Below are 24,479 nucleotides of genomic sequence, written 5' to 3' on the forward strand. Positions count from 1 at the left end.
CTGTGTCACACAGCATGCTAGACATGTGCCATAATAAGACGTTCAGGGACTTATAGTGGAGACCTGAATTTGAAACCTGGCTCCCCTTCTCCAACATGTCTGTGGGCCAGTCAAACACCTTGTGGACCTTAGTGTGTGTGGAAAGTGTTTTGTAAACGGAAGGTGCCGCACAAAGCCTGATGGCCTGAACCACAGTCATCATAACATACAGTCACAGATGTGGGTTTTAGGCAATTGTCTAAGGAGCCAAACAAAGTAAGAACATACATGTCAGCACATTGTGTATGCAAGCCATTAGAGGTGTTTACCCTGCTGTCCATCATCCATGGGGCCAGTGATTCATGTCTGTGAAAAACAAATGTTAGGGTTGTGATGGAGAGAAATGATTTCATGTTGGCTACCTGATTAATGGGAGGCTGAGAGCCACGCTGCCTTCCCTCTGCTTTCTGTGGTCACCCGGCAGCTCAAACCACAGAGGAAGGCAAAGCTAGTGAGCCTAGCAACAGATGCCAGTGAGACGGTAAACTGGTCTTGGGCGGGGCCTCAGTCTGGCTTACTCTGTGGCTGAGCTGGTTAGCTGTGATCCTTATGGTCCTCCAACAATGCTGGCCATTGTATTTGTTCCCTTCTCAGGAATCCCTTTAAAATTAGGTTCCTGGGCATGATCTTGTACACCTGAGAACTGATGTTGAGACTCTTAGACTTTCCTTTCCTTTCCCTTAAGAGACCACAGAGGACACACCCACCACCCACACATACCAACCCCCTCACATACACCACACACACACAAAACACACACACCCATAGACACATGCCACACATGCACATACCATAATACCATACACACCACGCACACACGTACATACATACATCACACACACTAGACATATACACACACCACACGCTACACCACACACACCACACACACACACACACACACACACACACACACACCACACCACAAGCTGATAGGGACAGATCTTTCCAAAGCCTGCTGTGTACACACAGAAAGAGTTGTGGGGCTTACATCATGTCAACGAATCTACGAGCTCACAGGTCAGTCAGTGCCTAACCATATGGAAAGAACTGCGACTGCAGAGCCAGCTTATTAGGAATGGCTGACCATCAATCATATTCACCAAAAGGAGAAAACTGAACTGCACCATATACTTCACAGCTCTTTATATAAAAACCCTGGGCCCTACCGGGCGGGGGCACACACCTATAACCCCAGCACTCTGGAGATAGAAACAGGAGAATCCAGAGCTTGAGGACACCATCAGCTACATGAGGCCATCTTTTAAAAGAAAAGGAAAAGCCCTTTGACACCCACCACCAAGTTGTCAGTTGAGTGGATGAGCTCCCCTCAGACTATCAAAGGTGCCCTGGGGCTTCTTGTCTCATGTGTTCATGCGTTTGGTTGGGTGGCTTGAGTTTCTTCAAGGCAAAGACTTTTCTATTGCTCTGCTAGGACACTTCTGTTGGGGTGGAAATTTTGTGTAGAGGTACACACTCCGTTCTACCGAGTGGAACTTTTCTCACACCCTCCCACACACCTTCCAGAAGTTAGTAGTGGTAGGTTCCCTTTCCATCCATTTACCATCACTGTAACCTTGCAAGACGTAAAAGGATGAAGAGGCTCAAGGGGCAGCCATCACAACTAACGGAAGGCAACTCTGAGCCTCTCCACTTTATTAGAACATAGCTTAATTTACTTCGTTTTTGTTGAGATAGAGTCCAACTCCACAGCTCCGACTGTCTTGAAACTTGCTATATAGACAGGCTGGCCTGGGACTCAGAGATCTGCTTGCCTCTACCTCCCTTGTACTAGCTGGGATTTTTTTTTTTAAGACAACATTTCAATTAGCCAAGGCTGGCTTCAAACTTAATATAAAATCTCTCAGTCCTTGGCCTCCACCTCCCAAGGAGATTCCATGCCTGTGTAGCCAGGCTAGGCCCTGCAGTTTAGATTTATATGTTACCACCAAGGTCAGGCACTAAACATGCCACTCACCATTGGACTCCCACCCTTTTGGAGCTGGGCACTGCCCATAGCTACCAAACAAGGCAGGCTGGGCTCACCTAAGTCAAAACATGGCACCCTCCTATCGGAGAGAGCAGGGTGTTGGGGTGGCAGCTGCCGTAACATGCTGCCATCCTGCATAACCACACGGCACACATGTTTATTGCTATTCTGTGGCTGCCGGTGTTCCCTGAGTCTAGGAGTCTCAATATGAGACTACCTCCCATAGCTTATTTTGGGGGGAGGGAGTTACAGGGAGGGTGGCTTGCAGATTTTCCCTTAGGTCTGCCTCACCTCTCTGGCTCAGTCCAGTTCTCAGCTGTTTTAACTTATGGCCCAGCTTCCTTCCTGCTGTGGAAGAGGAGGCAGCAGTGGGTGAGTGGGGGTTCCTGCTGGAGGTTGGGGGAGCGCAAGAACGGTGCCCTGTGATTTCTTTGCTGGACTCCTGGGAACGGGGCACAGACAGAAACCTTGTTTATGAGCTTGTTAGAAGGCGCGGGATAACTGGCAGGGGGTGGGGGTGTGGTCCCTATGTCTTCAGGCATTGTCTGGGGACAGGTAGAGCAAACAAAGCCTGCCTCTGGGCTGCAGTGGTGTCCCAGGGTTCCTAGAATCTATCTTCCTATCTAGGTCAGAATACACCTAACAGGACTCTGTTATTAACCAGCCTCCACTCTCGCCTGTAAAGTTCGTCCTAGTAGAATTACTTGTACCCCGCATAAATTCCACCAACCTTTGCCGTTACGATGCCATCTAAAATTATTCTCTCCAATGGTATAAACTTTGTAGAATCGAGCACTTTAAACATCACGCTGAGACCAGATGCTGGAAGCTAGTACCCCTCCTTTGCGGGGATGCTTTCTCAGAGCTTGCTCCTACTCACAAAACCACGCCTCTTCATCCCTAAACCACGCCCCCTCCATCCCTTCGGGCCAGGTTCCTCTGCTTTCAGAACCCATCTTCCTCTAGGTCCACACTCTGACCATCCCAGCCCTTTGAAGCACTGCCCAGAGACAAGATGCTGATCCACACTCACAGGCCAGTGCACACGCGTGTTCGCTGTTAACAAGAAGCAAGTCCTCCGGGCTGAGAATAGGGAGCCATAAAGCTCAGATGTGATGCTGGCTTCTCCAGAATCTTTCTGGTAATTCCAGAAAAGAAAAACAGGCCAAGGGACCCTGTTGCTTTTCCTTTTGAGCCTGAAGAAGGCCCTTCTAGGGCAGAGAAAACACTTCACCTAAGTCTGCTATGCAGCCGGGATCGGCTAAGGGTGAAATCTGTGCAGTTTCCCTTGGGTTGCTTCAGTCTATAACTCACAGCATTAAAATCTTCTAGTTGCTTGCCGGCATGGCTTTAATTTTAAGTCAGGAGCGTGCTAGGAGTCGGGTAACTGTCCTGCGTGGAGATCAGTTTCTTGCCGCCCTGTTGGAGCAGCACCGTAGCCTGAACGGAGTAAATGGGGGGGGGGGGCTCCAGACACCGGATCCGCCGGACCGCGGCTGTGACCCGGGCCTGATGCTCGCTCCTGTCCTGAGTGGCCAGGGGCGGTGGCTCTGTGGTCCTCAAGGCTGCGCCAGCTCAGAAGACCGCTACAGCGGGGGCAGCTGAGTTTGGGCAGAGGCTCGTGCGCTGTGGTTCCGTGTGGTTCCAGCTCAAGCCACGCGTGTCCTAATGGAAGGCGTGCTTCCCGTGGCTTGGGCTGGTCTCCCACGCTGACTCAGCCGAGGGACGGCCAGGGCGTGGTTGCGGGTGGGGTCCCTAGGGAGATTCCCCTCCGCTTTTCCGGTGTCAGCCTCAGGGACTGGGTGGTGATTGATGGTACCGCAGCTGGCTAGCCAAGAGCAGTCGGAATGGGGAGGAAGGCGGATCCGGAGCTTCTGAGGTAGAGCAAAGGGAGGAGCATGGACGAGGTCTTGGAGGAGGAGCTTAGGGTCTCTGGTGGGCGGACTCGGGTGGACCTCAAGGAAGGAGAGCTTGGGTTGGAAGTATCACTGTGGGTGAAGCGATCCGCTGAAGGGGCAGGATGGGGCAGCGTGGTAGGAGCGTGGGAGGCAGACGGATTCTCGGATGGGTGGAGCCGAGGAGGAAGGGGCACACCCCCCAGGAAAGAGCGCGGGAAAGGGGCTGGGAAGGAAGGAGTGGCGGGCACAGAGTGGGTGGGGCGTGGGGGCGGGGTTAGGCGGGGCCGGGGCGGAGTGTGCCCGGGGCTCCTCTCTTGCCACCCCCACCCCCGGCCCGGGGCCACCTGCGTCCCGCCCTACCGGCCGCACCCCAGCTGGGAAACCACGGAGCCGGGTGTCCGGGCTTCGTGTGCACCAGGGGGGATCATCGCGAGTTCTGCTTCTGCCTGGACGGCTGTCCTGGATCCGGAAATGTGGCCTCGTTGAGAGCCCTCCGACTGAGCGGGTCTGCGGCACTAACTCAAGGGTGGGAAGTTGGTCTGCACTCCGGCAATATGACCAGCCCGGCGGGAGCGAAAAACCAGGAAATCGACTGTCTTAGTCCAGAAGCGCAAAGACTGGTAAGAGGAACACGTGGTTCAGACCTGCGCCTGCCAGCGGTCCCCGCAGAGCTGGGTACCACCCCCCCCATGACTATAAAGTCAAGGACAGTGGCCCCCTCCGCTGCAGCGGTCCTGCTGGAGCAGAGGCGAGTGGGCTCTGCTAGAGCCATTCCTGATGCCCGTGGACAGATGGTTGGCTGAGTGCAACATATCTTCAGGTGGCGCTCTGAAAAGTATATTTTATGTCCCAACGCCCCTCTCAAGGACGAAGGGGAGCGTGGTCTCTCCCTGGGCCCTGGTGATGGTCTCTAGGCAGGCTCTGCCCAGCTGGCTGGAACTGGCCTGGATCCAACGGAGATCGGAGATCTGAGTGTGGTGTAGAGTTTCACAGGGAACTGCTAGTTTGGTATTTTACAAAATACAGCACCTAAGAACTGGGCTCTCATCCAGAGCCACCACCTTGTCTAGAGAGGCTTGGAGGGCTTACAGGCCTTTGACCTTGGGAAAACCTCCCTCAAGGAGCCAGGGCCCTAATCCACTTTAGCGGGTGTCAGTCTCTGGTCTTTGACTTACAGAACTTGAGTGTGTGTGAGATCTTAAAATCCAGGACCGGGGAGTTGGAAACCTTTGGCTGTTACACCCCCCTTCATGTTTATGGTTTGGGGGCTGAGAGTTGAGACCCGGATGGGACTATGTAACACAAACTAGCCTTAAACTCAGGATCCTCCCTTCTCCACAGCTCTCTAATGCTGGGCTCCCCACCCAGCCCATTGCTGTGGTTGCTTATGAATGGGAATATTTAAAAATAAAAGGTACTCCTTGAAACAATGTTTTATAGAGTTAGACCTACAGAAAGAAGACCCAAGGTTCCTACTTTGTTGGTTTTTTTCTGAGTCCTTGATAAAAGTGAGCCCCAGTCACTCATTCACCAGGAAGGGGCTAATCTAGTTGATGTTTGTGTGTGGAATAGTCACAATAAGGCTGTTTTGTTTGACTGGGGGAACGTAGTCAGAAGTGCTGGGAAGGTGTAAACTTTGATTCCAATGATAGCCTTTGCTGAGTCGTGCCCCCCCCAACCCTTCCCCCACCGATTATTCTATGCCTTCACTTGAGTTTTGGCAGTAATTTGGGCTTTGGGAGTTAGCCCACAACTTGTGGGCTTAGGGACAGAGCCACTTTGGAACCGTCTTCAGGGGAGTCTTGAGATCGGGGAGGAGGGAAAGCTTCTGTTAGAACAGACGCCCAGGCACACCATAGAAGGTAAGAATGGTGAGAGAGTCAGCTCTGGGCTCGTTCTAGCACACAGGAACCAAGTGCCAGAGTCCTGGGCAAAGGGAAGATAAACAGGCAAACACCTAGAACAGCCTGTAAGAAAGGCAGGGAAATGCCCAAGAGGTGGGGACTCCACCTCCAATCCCAAGACACTAGGTACAGGTCCCACTACTCAACACTTGGAGCCTGCCTGGAACCCAAGATATTGCCCAGCCGTAGGAGGCTAGAACCAGGTTCGTTTCCAAGTGCTCATTGGGCTGATCAGGGCCCACCCTCCCTTCCAGAATCCAGGAATCACAGATCACTAAAGAGTGAGTAAATGTTTATATGCAAGATTATGGCAGAATTCATCTAGCAATGAGCTCTGCCCTGTCCTAGATGAGGCTATTTTTAGTCTTTCTTTCTCTCCTTAATGTAATGTAACCTTCATACATTGCTCTAAAGCCCTCTCTGTGCATTTGATAAAGGACTGCTACCTAATAAAATATGGTCTGTGCCTCCTCTTACCCTACTAAAAATCTAACAGTGCTGAATTCTGGAACATATTTGGCCCTAGAAAATTCTAGAAAGAAACTGTGAATCTTTAAGAGGTTTACAGAACAGTAGCAAAAACTTTGTTAAAGGAGAACACAGAAAAAGAAACAAAACGTGGCCCCTGTTTATGAGGCTGTTGGGCAGGAAGTGTGCAGGGCTATGACAATGGCCGGTGTGTTAGGAGGGGGCCACCCAGCTGCTTTGGACCCTGGGTTGAGCACAGCAGTGACCATTACAGGATGCCTTTTGTATTCTGCAGTAAATGTCCCTGGCCCTTAGGAACAAGCTCTCCAGTAGACTGGGGCTGGGTTAAATGATTGTGAGAGGACAAGGTGAGCAAGAGGAAGCAGACAGACGTGTGACCTCCTCAGACCAGAGCTAAGACAAACAGCAGGGTTAGAGCAGAGTGTGTGGTGCCGGCCTGGACGCCTGCAACACTGGCACTCGGAGGCTGGGTCTGGCCAGCCTGGGCATAGCCAGACCCTGTTTCAAAACAACTGGAAAACTCTAAAGGCTGAGGCTATAACTCAGTGGTAGAGTGCTTGCTTGCCTGCCTATGTTCAAGGCCTCAGCGCCACAAAGAAAAAGGGAGAGTAGGAGGGGAGAGGACAGGGTTGAGGGGTGCTAGGCAGGTCTGCTGGTGAAAAGGTGGAGGCCCCGCATCCACGGTGGAAACTGGCATTCTTTTCCTTTCTTTTCTTTATTGTGCGGGTGCTTTGGCTGCATGGATGTCTATGCCTGCCCTGTCCCAGAAGAGGGCTTCAGTTCCCCTGAACTGGAGTTATAGGCAGTTGTTGGCCACCATGTGGGTGCTGAATATCGAACCTGGGTCCTCTGGGAGAGCGGCCAGTGCTCTTAACCACTAAAGCCATGTTTCTAGCCCCAAACTGCCATTCTTTAAACCTCCCTAACTTGTTTGCGTTGCTGAGGTTGTGTCCACTCTGGCCTCTCTCCACACAGTGACGAGCACTGACCCTGAAAGGAGCCAGTCCATCCATACCAGGGCAGGAATCTGATAGAAGGGTAGAAGTTAGCGCCGCCAGGCATGTGCAATTCACAGCCCACAGGCTGCAAGCAAGCAGGCCGTCTATGAATGCAGCCCTCCACATAAAAGCCTAAACTCACTTAAAGCACTGGGAGATGTTTGTTTTGTGACTCAGTCACAGGGTTCTCAAACATGAACTATGGAGATGATACCGTGTCACAATAGAGCCCCTCTCACAGGAACCTGTATGTCACCCCTCAGGTCTGGGAACTGGGGGTATGGACTGCCATTTTCAATGTGTTGTTTCCCTGAGTAGTTAAGATAAAAAAATAGTAATTTCTTTTGAGTTGTAGCACTGAAGTCATTTGCTTCGTTTTTTAGCCTGACTTATTTTTTTACTCTGTGTGTGTGTGTGTGTGTGTGTGTGTGTGTGTGTGTGTCCCAAGCATGATTTTAAGTGTTCTCTGCCCTCCCTCACAAAGGGACCCCTCTCTCAGCCACCATTGCAGGCAGATGGAGGTTGACTTTGAAACCCTTGTACTTGAGGCTGAATTCATGTGCTTCCTGGCTTGGGAAGCACAGGGACCTTGGAAGCCCTTCAGCAGGTGCTGGTCACCTGCTGCCATAGACCTTACTGACTAGGACACATAGGTCACCTGCTCCCCTGTCACTGCTAGAGCCAGGCTCCTCCCAGTCAGAGGCTATGGCTACCAGGCCATTCCAATATCAGCCCCTGAGCCCAAACTTTCCCAGTACAGGAGACTATGAAATGCAATGATAAAGGCCAGGAACTAAGATGGAAACAAATGTCTTTACTTGTAGTATTCTTGGGTTACAATGGAGACTAAATTTCCCTCTTTCTCTCGGTTAGTTTCTGTTTAGCCTAACAACTCACATAGCAGAAGCCTCCTTTGCAAACTGCATAAAACTTAAGGTTTAGCCACCACCTACCCCCAATGAGAGCAGGAAACTGAGTTAATTATGGTAGCCATTTCTCAGCACAGTTGACTGACTGGCATGTAACCTGCTTAGAGTGAGATTCTTAGTCAGTCAGGCAGAACCGGGCCAGACATTGGTACCATGTATTTGCTCCTCAAAAGGCAATGCACCAGAGGAACGGCTTATCCCAGAAAAATCAGGCTGTGACTCAGCGTTGAAGCTGTTTGTGACCAGTTACTCAGATGCCTGAGTTCCCAAAAATTCCATTCAATTTCAAGGATTAACCTTGGAGTCCAGGGACCTTCCCTTGCAGTTTCAGGAAGGCTGGGGTGCTGGGGGTGCCGAAGGGGTGTGTGTATGTGGGTGGTTGCTTTAGTAGCTGACTGCTTTCACTGGAGGCAACCAGTTCCGGTTTGTATTTTAAAGACGGAGGCTCACTTTCTTAAGTTGGACTTAACGGTACTTATTGGGACCGTAGATATAGTTAAATGAATTGACTTCTTTTTCCCAAATTAAGCCAAACATTAGTGAAGATACACCCTAGAATTAATTCAGAATTGCCAAGTGATTGCTGACCACTGCCACAGTCACTTGCCTCTGGGGCAAATTCCAGAACTACCAATAAAGGAAGAGACAACACCAAAAACAACCAAGCCACTCCCAGCCATGCTAGTGTGATTCCTTTGTGAGACAGGTTGCTTTCCCTTGAATGTCAAGTATGCCCACTTTATACTAAAGAAGTAACCCTTAAATTGCTGGAAGGGGAGTTTACTCTAGTAAACTCTAGTGTTGTCTCACTTGTCCAATGGAGATTTTTTTCCTTCAGAATAGCAGCTTCTTTTTTTTTTTTTAAGATGTATTTTTACTTTTTATATGTGTGCGGGTATTTGCATTGCACACAAGTGAAGGATGCCAGAAGATGATGTTGGGTCTCTTGGAACTGTAGTTACTGGTGATTGTGAGGATCTTCTCACCCTCCCAGCCTAATGTGGGTGCTGAGATCTGAACTACAGTCCTCAAGATTTATCAACAAGTGCCATCGTTCTCCAGGTGTGTGTGTGTGTGTGTGTGTGATTTTTGTTACTATTTTATTGGAGGGAAATGGGTGTATGTGACAGCATATTTATAGAGGCTGGGGACAGCTTTGTAACAGTCTTTCCTTCCAACATCACGTTTCTGAGGGTTGAACTCAGGTCGCCAAGCTTTCGTGCCAAGCGTCTTTGCGCACTAAGCCATCTTGCTGACCCACCATTTTTATTTTATTTATCTTTTGGAGGCACAAGTTTTTAGTATGTGTGCCAGACTTCCTGCAGAGTTGTGACCCTCCTGTCTCGCTTCCCGAGCTCTGGGGTTGCATCGAAGGTTAAGGCCACCACATTTGGCCCAGGATGTCGGTTCTGATCCATGTGTGGGACAAGGCAGTATGTGCATGTGACAGGGTTGGGGAAGGGATTTTCCTAGAAGTAGGGTAAGGAGTGGGTGTGAGGTGTGGGTGGGTGTTCACACTCCCTCAGTGTAACTAGGGCTAGGGCTGAACTTGGTGTGAACTGCAGGCATGCTTCTCTGTCAGTAGCTGTCACAGAAGACACTTCAGAAGTAGTAGAAGTAGCTAAATTTACCAGACCCTTGCTGACTCAGCCTGGCCAGGTTTATAGAGCCAATGTCAGCCATTACCTCACAGGACTGACAGTTACCTCTGATTTACGAATAAAGAGAAAGTGGGGTTCTGGAAGTCAGGAGACTTCCTGAGTCCCCACAGACAGGGGCAGAACACTCAGACCAGCTGATTTGGAACTAGAGCTGACTGTGGACCAGATCCACTGTGTACAGTGTCTCAGGCCCACCTGGCAGGGAGCAAATGCACAACCAGTTGCTACCACTGTAGGTGCCATCACCATGGCCATCAGGACAGCCCTGGGGTGTCATCTCTCTGGTCCCCTCCCCACAACTCCTTATTGACACAGGTCTCAGGCAGCTGACACAGGTCTGGTTTCCTGACCCTCCCCCACCTCTGGCTCTGAAGTGCTGGGATTACAGGCATGTGATAACCCACACCCAGCTTATTACCCTTTTTGGTGTCTGGTAATTTTCACTCGAGAGAATGCTCAGTGGACTTTATTTTTCAAAAAAAGAGAATAGTGGAAATGGAAGACTGGTAGAAACCTCTGTTTTGGTATTTCTCAAGTTATAGGGGCATTTTCTACATTACCTGAGCGTCTTGGTTTTACAGTATTGAACTCAGTCAGAGCCTCGGCTCATGCCCATAAGCACCGCTGACTTATACTCCAAGCCTATGCCAATCACGCATCACCGTGATTCAGACCTTTTTAGCTTGAAGATTGGATGGCACCTCTCCACCTCCACCCAGACTGACAAGTTCATTGAATTAGAATGTGGCTCCTTCCATAGCTGTTTCCAGGAATGTTGACTGGAATACAAGAAGGGTTGCATTGTGAGAATTCCCTGCCTAAGGAGATGTAAACAATGTTCCATCCAAGGTCCAAGGTCCCATCCACAAATCAGAGTGCCATTTCACTGAAGTTCAGCCTCAGGGACCAAAGAATTTATTTGGCTTCCTTATAGAGGTCATGGGTGAAGGAGTGTGACTGATCCAAAGTGGCTACCTTGGAAAATCTTTACCCAACATGAGTGGTGGCTTCCCCATTGCCACACAGATGGAACCCCTTTAGATTAACCTCCTCTGGCCTGTGTTGTCTACCCCTCACCAGCCATGTGCAATTAGGACAGAATTGTGTACACATGGCTGGGAAGGGTGGTAGGAATCGCCAGTAACTTTTCCACCCGCTCCCCATTAAGGAATGTCAACACTCAACTAGATCTTGCAGGCAGACTAAGCTTACTTGACAAAGACAGCTGTTTTGCTTGGTGGACAGAATTCTGCCACAAGTTGTTACAAGCTGTTCCGTGTCTGGGGTCTGCAGTTTTCGGGCTTATTCTTAGAAAGAAGAGCCTCAACAATTGGTGAAACCATAGGAGTGGATTCCAGGGAACAGTCTAGACTGGAACAGACAGAGGTGAGGGAATAGAGCCCAGATGAGATTCCCCAAGGGAGCCTCTAACTTAAGAGGAGTGGCCTTCTTCCATCAGCCCTGCAAGTCCTCAGTTTGGGCTTCGGTGTCGCCAGTGTGGTATGTATTGTCCTCAACCCCCTTTGGTGCCGGATATAACCTGGGTTGTCATGTGTGTTAGGCAAGCATCCTGGTCCTGAAGAAGCCTGTTTCTCTTAGAGATGGTGTAGCTCATTCTTACTTCTGTAGTGAAGAAGATATTTGTAACTCAGTTACCAAGCTGTGTCCCAGAACTGTGGTAGATCTTACACTCAAGGTCAGGTCTTCAGACTCCCTCTCCAGGGTTAGGCAGTGCAGCCTTGGGAGCCTCTGGGACTGCCACTATCCCTCAAGCATAGAGCAGGTTTCCCACCTCCTTGGAGCCTGTGGGTCCAGCTAGGAGTAATAAAGTAACTGATTTTTCATTGATGGATAATTTTAGAGCCTGTAATTCATTAGTTAAACTTGTAGTTTTGTTTTTTTTAAAGAAATCATAGAAAAGAAGTTGAACACCAGCCTTTATGTCCTACATCCCTTTCAGTGTGCTGGGGAACCCGACCTCCATTGATCTTGTTGCCTGAGCTCTAGTTCCACCAGGGCAGGTGCGGCCAGTGTGGCTGAGTGCCATTAACCTGTGCTAGGGGACACACTGAAGTGCTTATAGCTCAAGCATGAGGACTTGAGTTTGGAGTCCCTGTATCCAAGTAAATGTTTGGCGTGGCACACCTGTAATTCCCGTGCTGGAAAGGATCCCTGGAACTTGCTGGCCAGCTAATCTGGCCAAAGTGGTGAGCCCCAGGCTCAGTGAGAGAACTATATCAAAAAATAGTGCTGGAGAAAGACGTGGATGTTTACCTTTGCTTTACGTGTGTGTGTGTGTGCACGCACGTGCACACACACACACACTCACACACGAAATAAGTAAAGGTAGTTTGTAGCACTGTGTGTTTGATAGAGAAATGCCTACCTCCAGAGTGCTAGTTAGATATTTGCACAGATCTGGGGCTGACTACATCTTTGTGGATACAGACTGACACAGGTGTGTCATACTGAGACTCTTAACACCATACCTAATCTTGCTGTCTGTGATCAGCTATTCTGAGGGACATGGGCAGTGGGTCTGTAGAACAGAGGCCAGCGTGGCCACTGTTGCAGAGGTGCCCAGCTAGTGCCTGCCCTTTCCTGCTCCACCATGCATCCTCTTGGCTGCACTCAATACCAGACTGTTTATAGAGTCTGCCAAATATAAGCTGTGGGGGTTTCCGTAGAAACAAAAGTTGGTAGCGGTTGCTACTTCCTGTAACCAAGGCAACTCAGGAAAGGGATTCTGTCACTCTGCAACCTCCACCGTAGTCTGGAAACCACCATGTGTTTGTCAGCCATGCTAACATGGGTGGGTGTTGGCGGGGGGGGGGGCAATACCAGGATTTCCAAGTTCCCACGTGAGATTTTTGTTCCGCCTTTCGGGAGTGGATCACACCAGGATGGAGACCTCTGCCTATTTCTAAACCAAGCCAGCTTTCCTTGGTGCCACTTTTGGCTTCGGCTGCATAGTGTTCATGTCGCACTCGGGTGAGTGAAATTGCACTACCTCCTTAGATGTTTTCTGAAATGGCTTTAGGTTAGTCATGTCACAATGAAATGTGCCCGGGTGAAAACGCCAATTCTGCTCAGTTCTAAGGACTGGAAGCATCAATAAATGTATCATTAGCATGGTTACTGCCTCCCATTTGTGACATCTTTACATCATTTCCAGGTGGCATCTGAGGAGGCAGACCAAGGAGGTAGCGGCATCCCTGGGGCCCCTCGTCTGTCTGTCTGTGGCCCAGAGGTCTCTCTGTCAGCCCTCCTGGAGTTCTGGAAAGTTAGAGGATGTTGCACCCACCTCCAGGCACATTGCAGGACCAAGCGGCATATGGAGAAGTCTGCCTGTAGGGCAGTGGAAGCTGGCTTTATAGGCCCCACGGCTTCCTCAGTCCAGTGGAGGAAGTGGTGACCTGAGACCAAAATTGTCTCGTTTCCCTTTCTCAAGAACTTCCTCACAGCTGTGACCCATACGTGTGAATCCTTGCAGCTTCTCTGTAGACTTTGGTGTCAGTACCATGACCACAGGGTGAGAGAGCCTGGCATGCACACTTTTCCTGCTGGGCTGGTGTCAGGAGAGCCTCAAAGCCCAGGACTGGCATGAGCAGAGCCTGGATGCTGAAGGTGGTGTCCCCTGAAGGTGAAGGGTGGGCGCCTCCTATAGACCCACCTGACCCAAGCACACTGCAAATCATGTGTCTAGGCTTTCATGGCCAGAAGGGCTCCCAGCAGGAGACTCAAAAATACTTGTGTGGACCAGGGAGATTGCTCAGTGACAACCCCAGTACATACTTCACCGATGGTCAAGACGTCCCACTGACTTCTTGCTCTGAAGCCTTTGCCAGCCTGTCCCCAGCCTGTCGTACTATGGCTGTATAGCCCACAGAAGGTATTTCAATAGAAATTCTTTCTGCAGCTGGCCAGTGTACTGGACACTTGGCCAAGGGCCCTGCAGCAAGCTGTAGGGATGACACTTGGGACAGTAGGTGGCATTGGGTCAGACTTCTGCTTCTCTGTGTCTCTCCTTGTCATCCTTCTTACCCAGGGTGGGTGTGTCCTTGGATGTGTATGTCTCACCCATGGTGGGTGTGTCCATGGATTGTGTGTGTCACCAGGGTGTATGTGTTCTTGGATTGTATGTGTCATTCAGGTAGGCGTGCCCTTGGGTTTGAGGATGGTTTATTGGGTGTAAAGGGGAGTCTGGAGTCAGAGAACAGCTTCGTGAAACTGTCAACAGCAACTTTGGTGATCTATGGGACCTTTCCAGCTATCCCCACCCCAAGGAGTGCTTCAATTTAAAAGCCCAGCCTATAAAAACTGTTTATAGGATCCCAGACCTGGGCCCACGTCAGCTAGGAATGTGCCAGCCATGGCCCATAGAAGGGCAGAGGAGACTCATCCTGAACCAGCAGCTTTGGGAATTCCCAAGAAGCTAGCAAACCTGTAGCTTGTCACAGGAACCTGGTCCCATCACCCTCTACCTCTGCCCTGCCCATGAACCAAGATGAGGAGCCAAGATTGGCTTACATCTAGACAGAGAACCTTGTTTGCTTTCCAGCAGCCAGTGAGCATGGGTTTGGCCACCTATGTTCTGAAAGGGGTCATATATCCCAAGGCATATATGTACTCCCACAAGGCACTGTTACTGCCCTTGGGCGGGCACCAGCATGCAGGGGACTTCAGAAGCTCTGGTGGACCAGGCCTCTGTAGAAGAGGCAGCAGGTCCTCTGCTGGTGCCCTAGTTCCCTACAGGCTAAAGGCAGCAAGAAAAAGGATGGCTTAGAGAGTTTAAAATCTGCCTGTGACCTCACACAATGATTTTGTATTTTGGCGAAGCAGATGTCCAGGAAAGCATAGGCCTGGAGTACCTGCCCGAGGCAGCTGACCCTGAGAACTACCTGGACAGTTGGCACATTGAGATCAGGCCTGGGCTTTGCACTGTGCACAGGGAGTGAACCTTGAGCCTGGGTGCCACACAGTGAACCTTGACTGTTTTGTACGTCAGTTCATTTCACAACTTGGTTACATCCAGCCTTCCCTGGTGACCCCACAGGGACCATATACATGAGTATCATCCTCCAGCTCCTGTCTGCGTGTTGCTGTTCTTGTGTCTGAATAGGAGAGAGCATACTACTGAAGCTCTGGCTAATTCTATGAGGCATCAAACTCGTGTGAGCTCCACTGAGTGTAGGGTTTGTTTCATGGAGACAAGCCCAGTCACATGGAGGGTTTGGATCGGTGTCAGTGTTCCGCTCCTCTGTCTGCTGGTATTGGGTTGGGCAGGTTCCAGGAAACGAGATGATTGACATCACTTCCTGTGCTCTGAGGCTCTGTCTCCGCACAAGTCATGTGAGCAATGTAAGAGCCGTGGGTGTCTTGAGTGGTGGAGTCTACAAGGATCTGAAGCTGTATTGAATTGCAAACTAATCTTCTAAATCCTGCTATCAGGGATAGCTGGCACATCACAGGCTTCATTCATGTGGCTCCTTGGTTAGCCTATGCCTAGACTTCTCAAGACAGGCCTGGTGGTTTTATGGTTTTAGCATGACTTCCCTCAGGGACAGAGTGCATGTTGGGGTAAAATGGATCACATGGAGAACTGTGTCCCAAAGGGAGGTTCTTGTGACAGGCTCTATAAGCTCAAGTGTGTGGACCCCATTTAGGGACTTTGGTCCAATGCCAAGAATTAATCCAGATGGGATGAGGGGCTAGCCAGGCATCCTGGCATGGAATGTGTGTGAGGTACTCAACATCCCCAGCTCAGAGGAGGCCAGCAAGGGCAAATGTCATCTCAGAAGCAAGCAAGGTCATCTGTTGGTATGTAATAAATGGTCAGGGATTCTTTGAATAACATTCATCTGTGATGTCACAGCTCTGGGATCAGATGTATGGGCCTCACTTTGCTGGGACCTATGCTTAGGTCTAACAGGCTATCAACAGTTAGTCAAGCTAGATCCTTCTGGACCCTGGAATCCTCTTCTGAGCTCATTTATGGTTCCAGAGTCTCCCTCCCTCTCTCCCTTCCTCCCTTCCTCCCTCCCTTCCTCCCTCCTTTCTTCCCAAGACAGGGTTTCTCTGTAGCTTTAGAGGCTGCCCTGGAACTCGCTCTGTAGACTAGGCTGGTCTCAAATTCACAGATATTTTCCTGCCTCTGCCTCCCTCGTGCTGGGATTAAAGGCATGTGCCATCACCAGCTGGTGAACCTTCACTTTCTTGGAGGTTATAGGATGGTGGCCCCTGGTCCTGCTAGCTGTCACCTGAGGGCTACTCATAACTCTTGGGATCCCCTCACAGGCCTCTCTTATGGCATCCAGCTTTCTCAAGACCAGAGAAAGACTTGCCTAAACCTTCTTAGAGGCCTCATCTAAGCCTATCAATCATATTCTTTTTGATCAATTCAGGATGATCTGATGAAAGCCCTTAACCTGTATAGCTCTCTCTCTGCCATATAATGTTAGGAGGTAGTGACAGGAATGACATTATCATGTTCATGACTTCCCGTATACACACTCAAGGGGAGGAGACTATACGGGGTCCTACATACAGCACATCTATACCAACATAGTTGGCGGAGTTCTGGGGATCCCTCCTAGAACTTGTAGGCCTTTCTAGAATTCTATCAACTACATTTCCCCCTCCTTCTGCACCATCTGGTGCTCTTACCTTTCTTCTGGCTCTTTCCATAAACCCTCCTTATCCAAGCCAATGGACTAATACTGTTGTCAAACTCTTGCCTAGTTTCTGTCTTCTTATAAAAGAACCAAAAGGCCCAGGGCGGTGTGCCTCCTCACCCAAGGGTAGGTCTTGAATGTAAAGAACCTTCATCACTTATCCCCTCCAGCCCTGAGTTCTTCTTGCAGACCCTAAGTACCCATTTAGGACATGTAACTGGTGTGGAACCTTTAAAATGACACCAGGTGCCAGATTTCTGTACCACTGTGACCCAGCCCCAGCCCTGGCTTGTGGTGTTGGATGCCTTTTGGTTTGAAAGATATGAGCTTGGATCACACAAGTAAAATCCAGTATGGAGCCAAGTCCTTGGAATCTGGAAGGAAATCCCTTGGGATTCAACTTAGGAGTCAACTTACATCAGAACTGAAAGAGATCAGGGTGCATGGTGGTGAGCTCCTGAAATTCCAGCGTGGCAGAGGGTGGGGGAGCTGAGGCAGGAGGATGGTGAATTTGAGGTTGGCCTGGGCTTGTCTTTTCAAAAAATCAAAAGTGAGAAAATAAAGAGGAGGGAGGATGTACCAGTTCCCAACCAGTTCCCAAATAAAGACATGGAACTGTAAGATTAGTTATGAATGCTTGGCCTTAGCTTGGACTCATTTCTTGCTAGCTCTTATAACTTAATTTAACGTGATTCTCTTCCTCTCCATTTGCCTCGGGGCTTTTTACCTTTCTTCCCTTCTGTACATCTTTTACTGCTTCTTGTCTCTGGCTGGCTGGTGGCTCCCTGACTGGCTGACCCCAGGTGTCTCTCTCTTTTTCTCCCTCATTCTCTTTTCCATCTAGCCTAGATTCCTCCTCCTCCTACTTAATCTCTCTCCCGGCCAGCCCCACCTATCTCTTCACTGCCTAGCTATTGGCTGTTCAGCTTTTTATTAGACCAATCAGGTGCCTTAGGCAGGCAAGGTAAGACAGCAGCACATCTTTGCAGAATTAAACAAATGCAACATAAACAAATGTAACACACTTTTACATAGTTAAAGTAATATTCCACAACAGAGGGAAAGGAAAAGGTCAGTTTGTCTTCTGGTGTGTGGTGTGTGTGTGTGTGTGTGTGTGTGTGTGTGTGTGTGTGTGTATGTATGTGTATATATGTGTGTATATGTATGTGTGTATGTGTGTACATGTGTGTACGTGTGGGGGAAGGTCAGGGAGGTAGTATTCAGGTCAGCCCCTAGGACCTATCTCCTAGTGGGAGTGTGTTGCTCAGAAAGACAAACATGTATTGCGGTAAATAAGGATCAGGAAACCGTACACCTTACAAACATGCTTAGGCTTTTGCTCCTGGTTGGCCCCACTTGCTAGCTGGGTCCAGAAAGTGCTGTATTAAAATGACCTAGGGGACAGTGGGATATTCCAAAATTCCAGAGCTGTGGGTAGAAGAATAATGGACTGTGTATCAAGGGAATTTACCTGCCAAGAAAGTGGGGCTTGACGCCAGAAAGCCTGAATTCTGGAACATTCTGCCTTTTACCTCCCTGGCTTCTGGGTGGCATGAGATAAGAGCATTCACATGATTTCTAGTCATGCAGTGAGGTCAAAATGCCATCTCTGATCCCTTGGTTGGCATAGTCAGCTGTGTTCTGATGGCTGATCTGCTGGGGGCCTAAAGATTGCTAGACGAAGATCTTTCCATGCAAGGACTGGCTCTACATCCACAGTTCTCCACTGTGCCCTTGGTCGCCTTGGGAGGACCTGAGCTGCCCTGATTGCAGAGGGGAGGGAAGTCATATCAGGGTAGGCCTAGAGGGATCGGCCAGGAGTCTCAGAGTACACTGTGAGGCCACCAGACTGGAGCCCTGCAGGGCTGCCTGGCTCTGACACCAGGCTGTGTCTAGGAGTGTGTCATACAACATAAGTGAAGCACTTAGGACAGCACCCACCTGGCCTTCAGTGAGGGTTCAACAGTTGCCCTCCTGTCCTCGGGGGACAGCAAGTGATACCAAACTCTGTTGGACAGTGTTACTCCTAGACATGCACCTATGACATATTTTATTTCTAAACTGGGCACAGCAAGACATTAACAATGCTGTAGACTGTGCGACAGTCTTAGCATATGATTCTCCTTTCCGTTTTGAGTCAGGAACTTTCACCTCTTTGTTAAAGGAAGTGCTTTTAGGCTCTTCTTGATATGGAAACTGTCCCGAGTCACCACCCATGTAGCTTTGGGGCCATCGTTAAGTAAAATGAGGGCAACCCCAATCAATACAAGTGCTGGTGGTTACTGGAGCGGATCCGGTGGTGACTAACAGGCAGATAGTGCATAAGGCATGGAAACTGGAGAAAGGGAGTCCAAGTCTGAGAAAGACAGAACAAAACGGTGCTGGATTTGATCATGCATTTGTTTGGCATTGCACGTTAAAAAAAAAAAAAAAAAAGGAATTATTTGTTTCTGAAAATTTCCATGTGAAGTTTTTTTTTTTTGTTTGTTTTTTTGACTTCCGTGCACCCCAGCTAACTGATGCGGGAGGAGCTCCTGGGCTCATAGCTACTATTCTTCCCATCGTGACAACCTGAGCTCATCTGTGAATCACTACTGTTTGCTTGTTAAGCCCTAAACAAGATTTCCTCTGCACAGGATCATTAACTGTGTACCCGGAAGATGCCTGGTCTGATCTCTAATAAGGTTTCTGGGTCTGTTTTAGGCGGAGGCCAGGCTTGCAGCGAAGCGTGCAGCCCGCGCCGAGGCTCGAGAAATTCGCATGAAGGAGCTGGAGCGGCAGCAGAAGGAGGTACTGGATGCTGGGGGGGGGCGCTTGTGGTTGGGTCTTTCTCTGAGGTGTGTTAGGACCGTAAGAGGGATCACCTGCTCCCTTTGCTGTCACCTTTGCATCTCTCCTGCTTGGAATGTGTGTGCTCCTGTGGTTTTTATTCTACATTAGGCCCAGAGTGCACATAGCGTGGATGGATGCCCGGCTTGCTTGCCCAACCCGGGCCCTGAGAGAAAGCTCACAGCCTGTGTGTGAGCTTGCCCTTTAGCAGCCAGTTTCCAGGCCAGCTTTCTAGCTGAGACGGGCTGGAGAACACTGAGTTTTGGCTTCTGTCTAACAGTGAGTTTAGGGTCTGGATCCTCTCAGTTAGAAAAGGGCAGAGTAATTTTATTTTAATTGACCAATTTCTTTCATTAAAAAAAAAAAATGTTTTCCCCGAGGCTTATACAATGATACAAAGAACACTGTATAAGTAATCACAGGAATAAAAGCACTTCAGGGGACCAGGGTGGTCATAAGTGCCCACATACCTCATCCTATCTGCTGTTGGTTTTTAGGACAGTTTTTCCAACAGCTAGCTAGCGTGTGGGCTCTTTAACTGCATTAGGTGCTGGCTTCTCCACAACCTTGTCTGCAACCAGCAAGTGAGGCCGTTGGGGAGCATCCCCACACTGCAGGGCTGGCCCATTGAGAAGGCTTGAATGTGTAAGTAGTTAACAGCTGCTGGAGTGGTCCTTCATATGCAGGGTCTGGTCCTGCTCATGGAGCCCTGCTGATGTCCACCATTGCACAACTTCAGATGGAAGATGGCCTTTCCTATTTCTCTTCAGACCGCTGCATTATTCCTCCACTTTCCCAACCAGGCCCATGTCATGTGCTCTGTAGGGACAGCTTGGCCATTAGACTGATGTTAAGTGTCCTTCCCTACCCAGAGACTTTGCCACCCCAGAAAGAAATATGCCAACAGAAGAGGGTGTGGCCAGACTTGATTTGGGGAAGGAAACTAATAGGCGGTGTGTGGGTGGCCATACAGTGCTGGGAGCTCTAGCCTAATGGCTCAGCCAAAGGGGTACCAGAGCCCCAGTGGAAGGGGAAGGTGCATCAGGGCAGTCACCACCATGAGGGGACCTCACCCTGTTCTGTGGCGATCAGGAAGTGACCTTGGCAAGCTTCTCCTATGTGCTAAGCTGTGAGCAGAAAATTAAGTCAGTATCGAAAGATGGCTCACTGTCTTCCCTTCTGGTTGCAGACGCAAATAAAATAAAAAAGTATAGTATGTTCTAGGCTTTGTTATTTTACATTAGACATTGGTACTGCTCTCTATGAATTTTGTTGTTGTTGGGTTTTTTTTTTTTTTTTTTTCCTCTTGGTTCTCTGGAAAGGAATGGGGTTGGTATATGTCCAACATTTGTCTCCTTTTTTAAAATCAGAAAATAGGCGTTCCTGGGTTGGTTTTGTTTGTTTGTTAATTACTTAGGCTTTTCTTCAGATGAGCTGTGATTGCCAAGCCTCCCTATTAACTGAAGAGCCTCCCTCCCCTAGTCTCTTGGCCAAGGGTGAGGTAGACCGAAGAGGAATCGGAACCCAGTGAACACCTGTCGGGATGCTTCCACCAGGAAGTGCTTTTAGGAAACTCACCAGAGGCAAAAATGTCTGGACCCACAAGTGGACAATAGGAAAAGACCGAATCTGCTTTGTGGGTCACTGTCACGCACCGCTAAACCTCTGAGCAGGGCCTGCCCAGGGGACTGTCCCAGCAAGAGCTCCAGGTCTCACCCGACTCCAGCATACATACTGGATAGTTTATTTGGAATTGGATTGAATTTTTTTAATGACTAAGTCCCAGTTGATTCTCAGACAGCCTGGTATCATTGTCTCTGTGAAACTTTTCTGCTCATTTAGTAGACACTTGTGGGCCACTGTGTGTAGGACCCTGCTAGCTCTTCCCACTGACTGTGATGGAGAGGGAGGTAGTTCTGGGGCTGGGGGCTGCTGTTTCTTAGAATGCATCCCTGTTACAGAGGGCAGCTCCTGGCATCTGCAGAGCCAGAAGTCCCATGGGAGCTGCCTCCTGTGGCTGCTGTGCCCTGCTTAGGCTCATCTACTGTCAGCTTACCCTGGTTCTCCTGCAGTCCGCCCTTCTTTTCTTCCTCCCTCCCTCTCTCCCTCCCTCCCTCCCTTCCATCAGTCCATTTTTTAGTAGTAGTGGGGGTTGAACCTGGGACTTCATGGCACTTACTCCACCACTCAGGCCCATCACCAGCAGTCAGCAAAAATCCCCAGGATGTTTTGCTGCTCGGCTAGTTCCACGGGGAGGGGGGTTCATTGCACTTTATGCCATGTGTCATATGCACTTTGAGTGCAAGACTGGCCTCACAGCTGTCTCCTTCAGCTCTTATTAGAGACAAACTGAGGACCCAGGGCAGTGGGATGCAGGGAGCCTGTGAGTGCAGGGCAGGGGGATGCAGGGAGCCAGTTGAGTTGGCTCTGTACATTGTGCTGGTGCCTGTTAGTGAGCTTGGTGTCATGAGTGATATGGAAATCCTACAGGGATGGAGGCGAAAAGGAGTTACAGAGTATGTGCACACCCATCTACTAAGTAACATTTTAAACTACATTCGTTCTTACTGATGGGTACCATTGATTGGCATATTTTTGTCTTCATTTTGAGCAGAAGGATATTTGGCCTTGAGCACCAAATATCTCCTCATTGCTGCATCTGAGGCAGAATTTGTTAGGCAGAGCTGGCATTTGTCATCAGGAACCACATAGGAAGAGAAACACTGTGCACAAATACCGGGGGACAAGTCAATGGAGAAGAGTGACGACAGCTAAGAGCCCAAGCTTGCAGCCACAGCCCCTCAGACTGCTCTGCCTGTCTTCTCAGTCCTGGCTATTATTAGAAGCAGCGAACCCAACTTGAGTTCATACCATCTGATAGCCCAGGGCACTGGCATTTTAAGTTGTTGATTAAGGAGAAATGAATATGCTTTGGACGGCCAGTGTTTAGCCAGTAGGGTTGGTATTTCGGTATGAAACTGGGAAACACGATCCTTGCTTTCTCCTGCACATGCTGCTGCCGAGCAGGAATGGCTTTCTTTCCCAGAGGAAGGGGTCAGAGCTAAGTCAGCCTGGATGAGCTGAGGAGGCCCTGAAGCTGGTGACCAGAGTTGGGGGGGGTCTCCCAGGAGAGCTTGCAGGGTGTGCAGAGAGCCAAGATGGCAAGACAGCAGTGTTGGGGTGCAGGTCTGCCACCAAGCAGGGCAATGAGATGTATCCAGAGCCAGGGTGCTCTAAGTATCCCTGGTAACGACTCCAAGAGCCAGCCACATAGACGGCATGATCCAACAGCAGCATCCTTGAGCTGTGCTTGGGGCTGGTTGAGTGGATCTGAGCTCCGTTTTAATGGAGTTTCCAGATGAGACTAATGTATAGGCATTCTTTGGGAAATTACAGGGATCCTTGAACTTCACAGGAGAGTGGGCACTGATAGAAATAAGCGCCTGTCTTAATGTCACTGACTGGATAGCCATTTTGGTTGGAGATCTGTGTTTATTATAGTTGAATGTTGACTGTATTTAGCAGTGCTTCCCCTTTTGAAGAAAAGTCCCAAATTTCTAGGCCTGTGACCTTGACATGGCCCAATACAACTCATGGCTTGTCCAGTGAATGCAAGTATCCATGTCTCAGTGGTGACTGAAATTAAGAGAAGGCTCTGATGAGACCACTGTGTTGGGGACAGGGAGCCCCCTTGTATTTCAGCGCATTCCCACGGCTGCAGTGTTTTGCTGGAATGGTCTTGCTATTCTTTCCTATAAATCTGCTTGGACCAGGATGCTAAAGTCTCATTATTAATCATTTCTGAATCTGACCACTCAATTTCCAACTTCAAATTAGACACTTTCTGGCTAAACTTTCATTGGTGTGAAAAGCAGTTTTCCTTTTAAAGGTAAGTTGATGTTTATTCCTTGACAGTTTCATATGTGTAAATGTGATGCACTTTGAGCAGAGTCCCTTGCCATTCCCCTCTCGAGTGCCCCTCCTACTGCCTCTAAGCCTTCTTCCCTGCATAGCCCCATCTCCTTTAAAGTCTGAAAAAAATGCCTGTAATTCCAATTTATTGTAGCAATAGGCCATGCATACTCTGCCTTAGGTAACAGTGGGTTCTACAGACACTGCTGTGGAGCGACCTTTAACCATCATCTAAAACAGCACCGAATGTGAGATGTGGGACTTAATGCATTTTCTCTTCATGTTTAATCAGCAACCTTTGTTTTTCTGCACTACGGCGTCCATTCATATTTCTGATCGTTACAGAGCCTTTCTGAACCATTCCTGCAATTTTAACTGCATTTTTCTATCTCTTCCCCATTCCCTTTGCCCTTTCCTGTAGATCTATCAGGTGCAAAAGGTAGGCTCTGTCCTTCGTGTCCAATGTGCATGCGCTGCTTTCCCCCTGCCGAGGCCTCGCCACCTGCAGAACGGTGCTGTGCGCTGACCACCCCGCTTGCCTTGTGCACACCGCTCCTCTGTCTCTCTGCCTGATTAACAATCTTTCGCTCGAGGCAGAAGCCATGCATTGAACACATCCCTTGATCCTTTTGCTTCAAAGATTTGGAAAGTTGTCTCTGATGCAGGAAAAAAAAACCAACCAAACAAAAATAACAAACTTCTAACATCAGCCACATTTTAGAATTGGAGGAAGCTTTTTAAATGTATATTAAAAGATAAAGGTGTTTTGTTTTCCAGATGACTTTGTTAGAAAACCTTAAAAATACTGGTGTAAATTGCCACACATTAAGACATCATTGGGTTAAGTGTAGTAGCACATTTCTATAGTCCTAGCACTCAGGATGCGGAGGCAGGAGGATAACTGAAAGTTTAAGGCTATGCCGGGACTATGTGTTTGGTTGGAGGCCAGTCTGGTCTACATACACAGTGAGTCCCTATCTCAAAAAATGAGGGCGAGAAGGAGATAGATACATAGAGGAATTGGTTATTAGGCTAGGTGTGGTAGGTAGCTCCAGCACTTGAGAGGCTGAGACAGGACCACAAGTTAACAAGTTTCAGGGCAGAAAAGAATAAAAATCTAGAGATAAGAGAGTGAAAGATTATAGATTATTGGAGGTGG

At 49.2% G+C, this 24,479-nt stretch overlaps 1 protein-coding gene across 4 annotated transcripts in view; it reads left to right on the forward strand.

Annotated features, from left to right (window-relative positions):
• Positions 1-24,479, forward strand: part of Lrrfip1 (LRR binding FLII interacting protein 1) — a 118,316-nt gene that overhangs the window by 42,279 nt on the left and 51,558 nt on the right. For 3 of the 4 annotated variants that reach the window (XM_051190780.1, XM_051190777.1, XM_051190778.1), the window contains exon 2: positions 19,283-19,369. In XM_051190780.1, the coding sequence (XP_051046737.1) occupies positions 19,283-19,369 (87 nt within the window). Of the gene's footprint in view, positions 1-4,279; positions 4,545-19,282; positions 19,370-24,479 lie in introns of those variants that run through there. The other variant, XM_051190779.1, reaches the window with a different exon arrangement.

This window comes from Phodopus roborovskii, unplaced genomic scaffold (genome assembly GCF_943737965.1).
Source record: "Phodopus roborovskii unplaced genomic scaffold, PHOROB, whole genome shotgun sequence".
Lineage (NCBI taxonomy): Eukaryota > Metazoa > Chordata > Mammalia > Rodentia > Cricetidae > Phodopus > Phodopus roborovskii.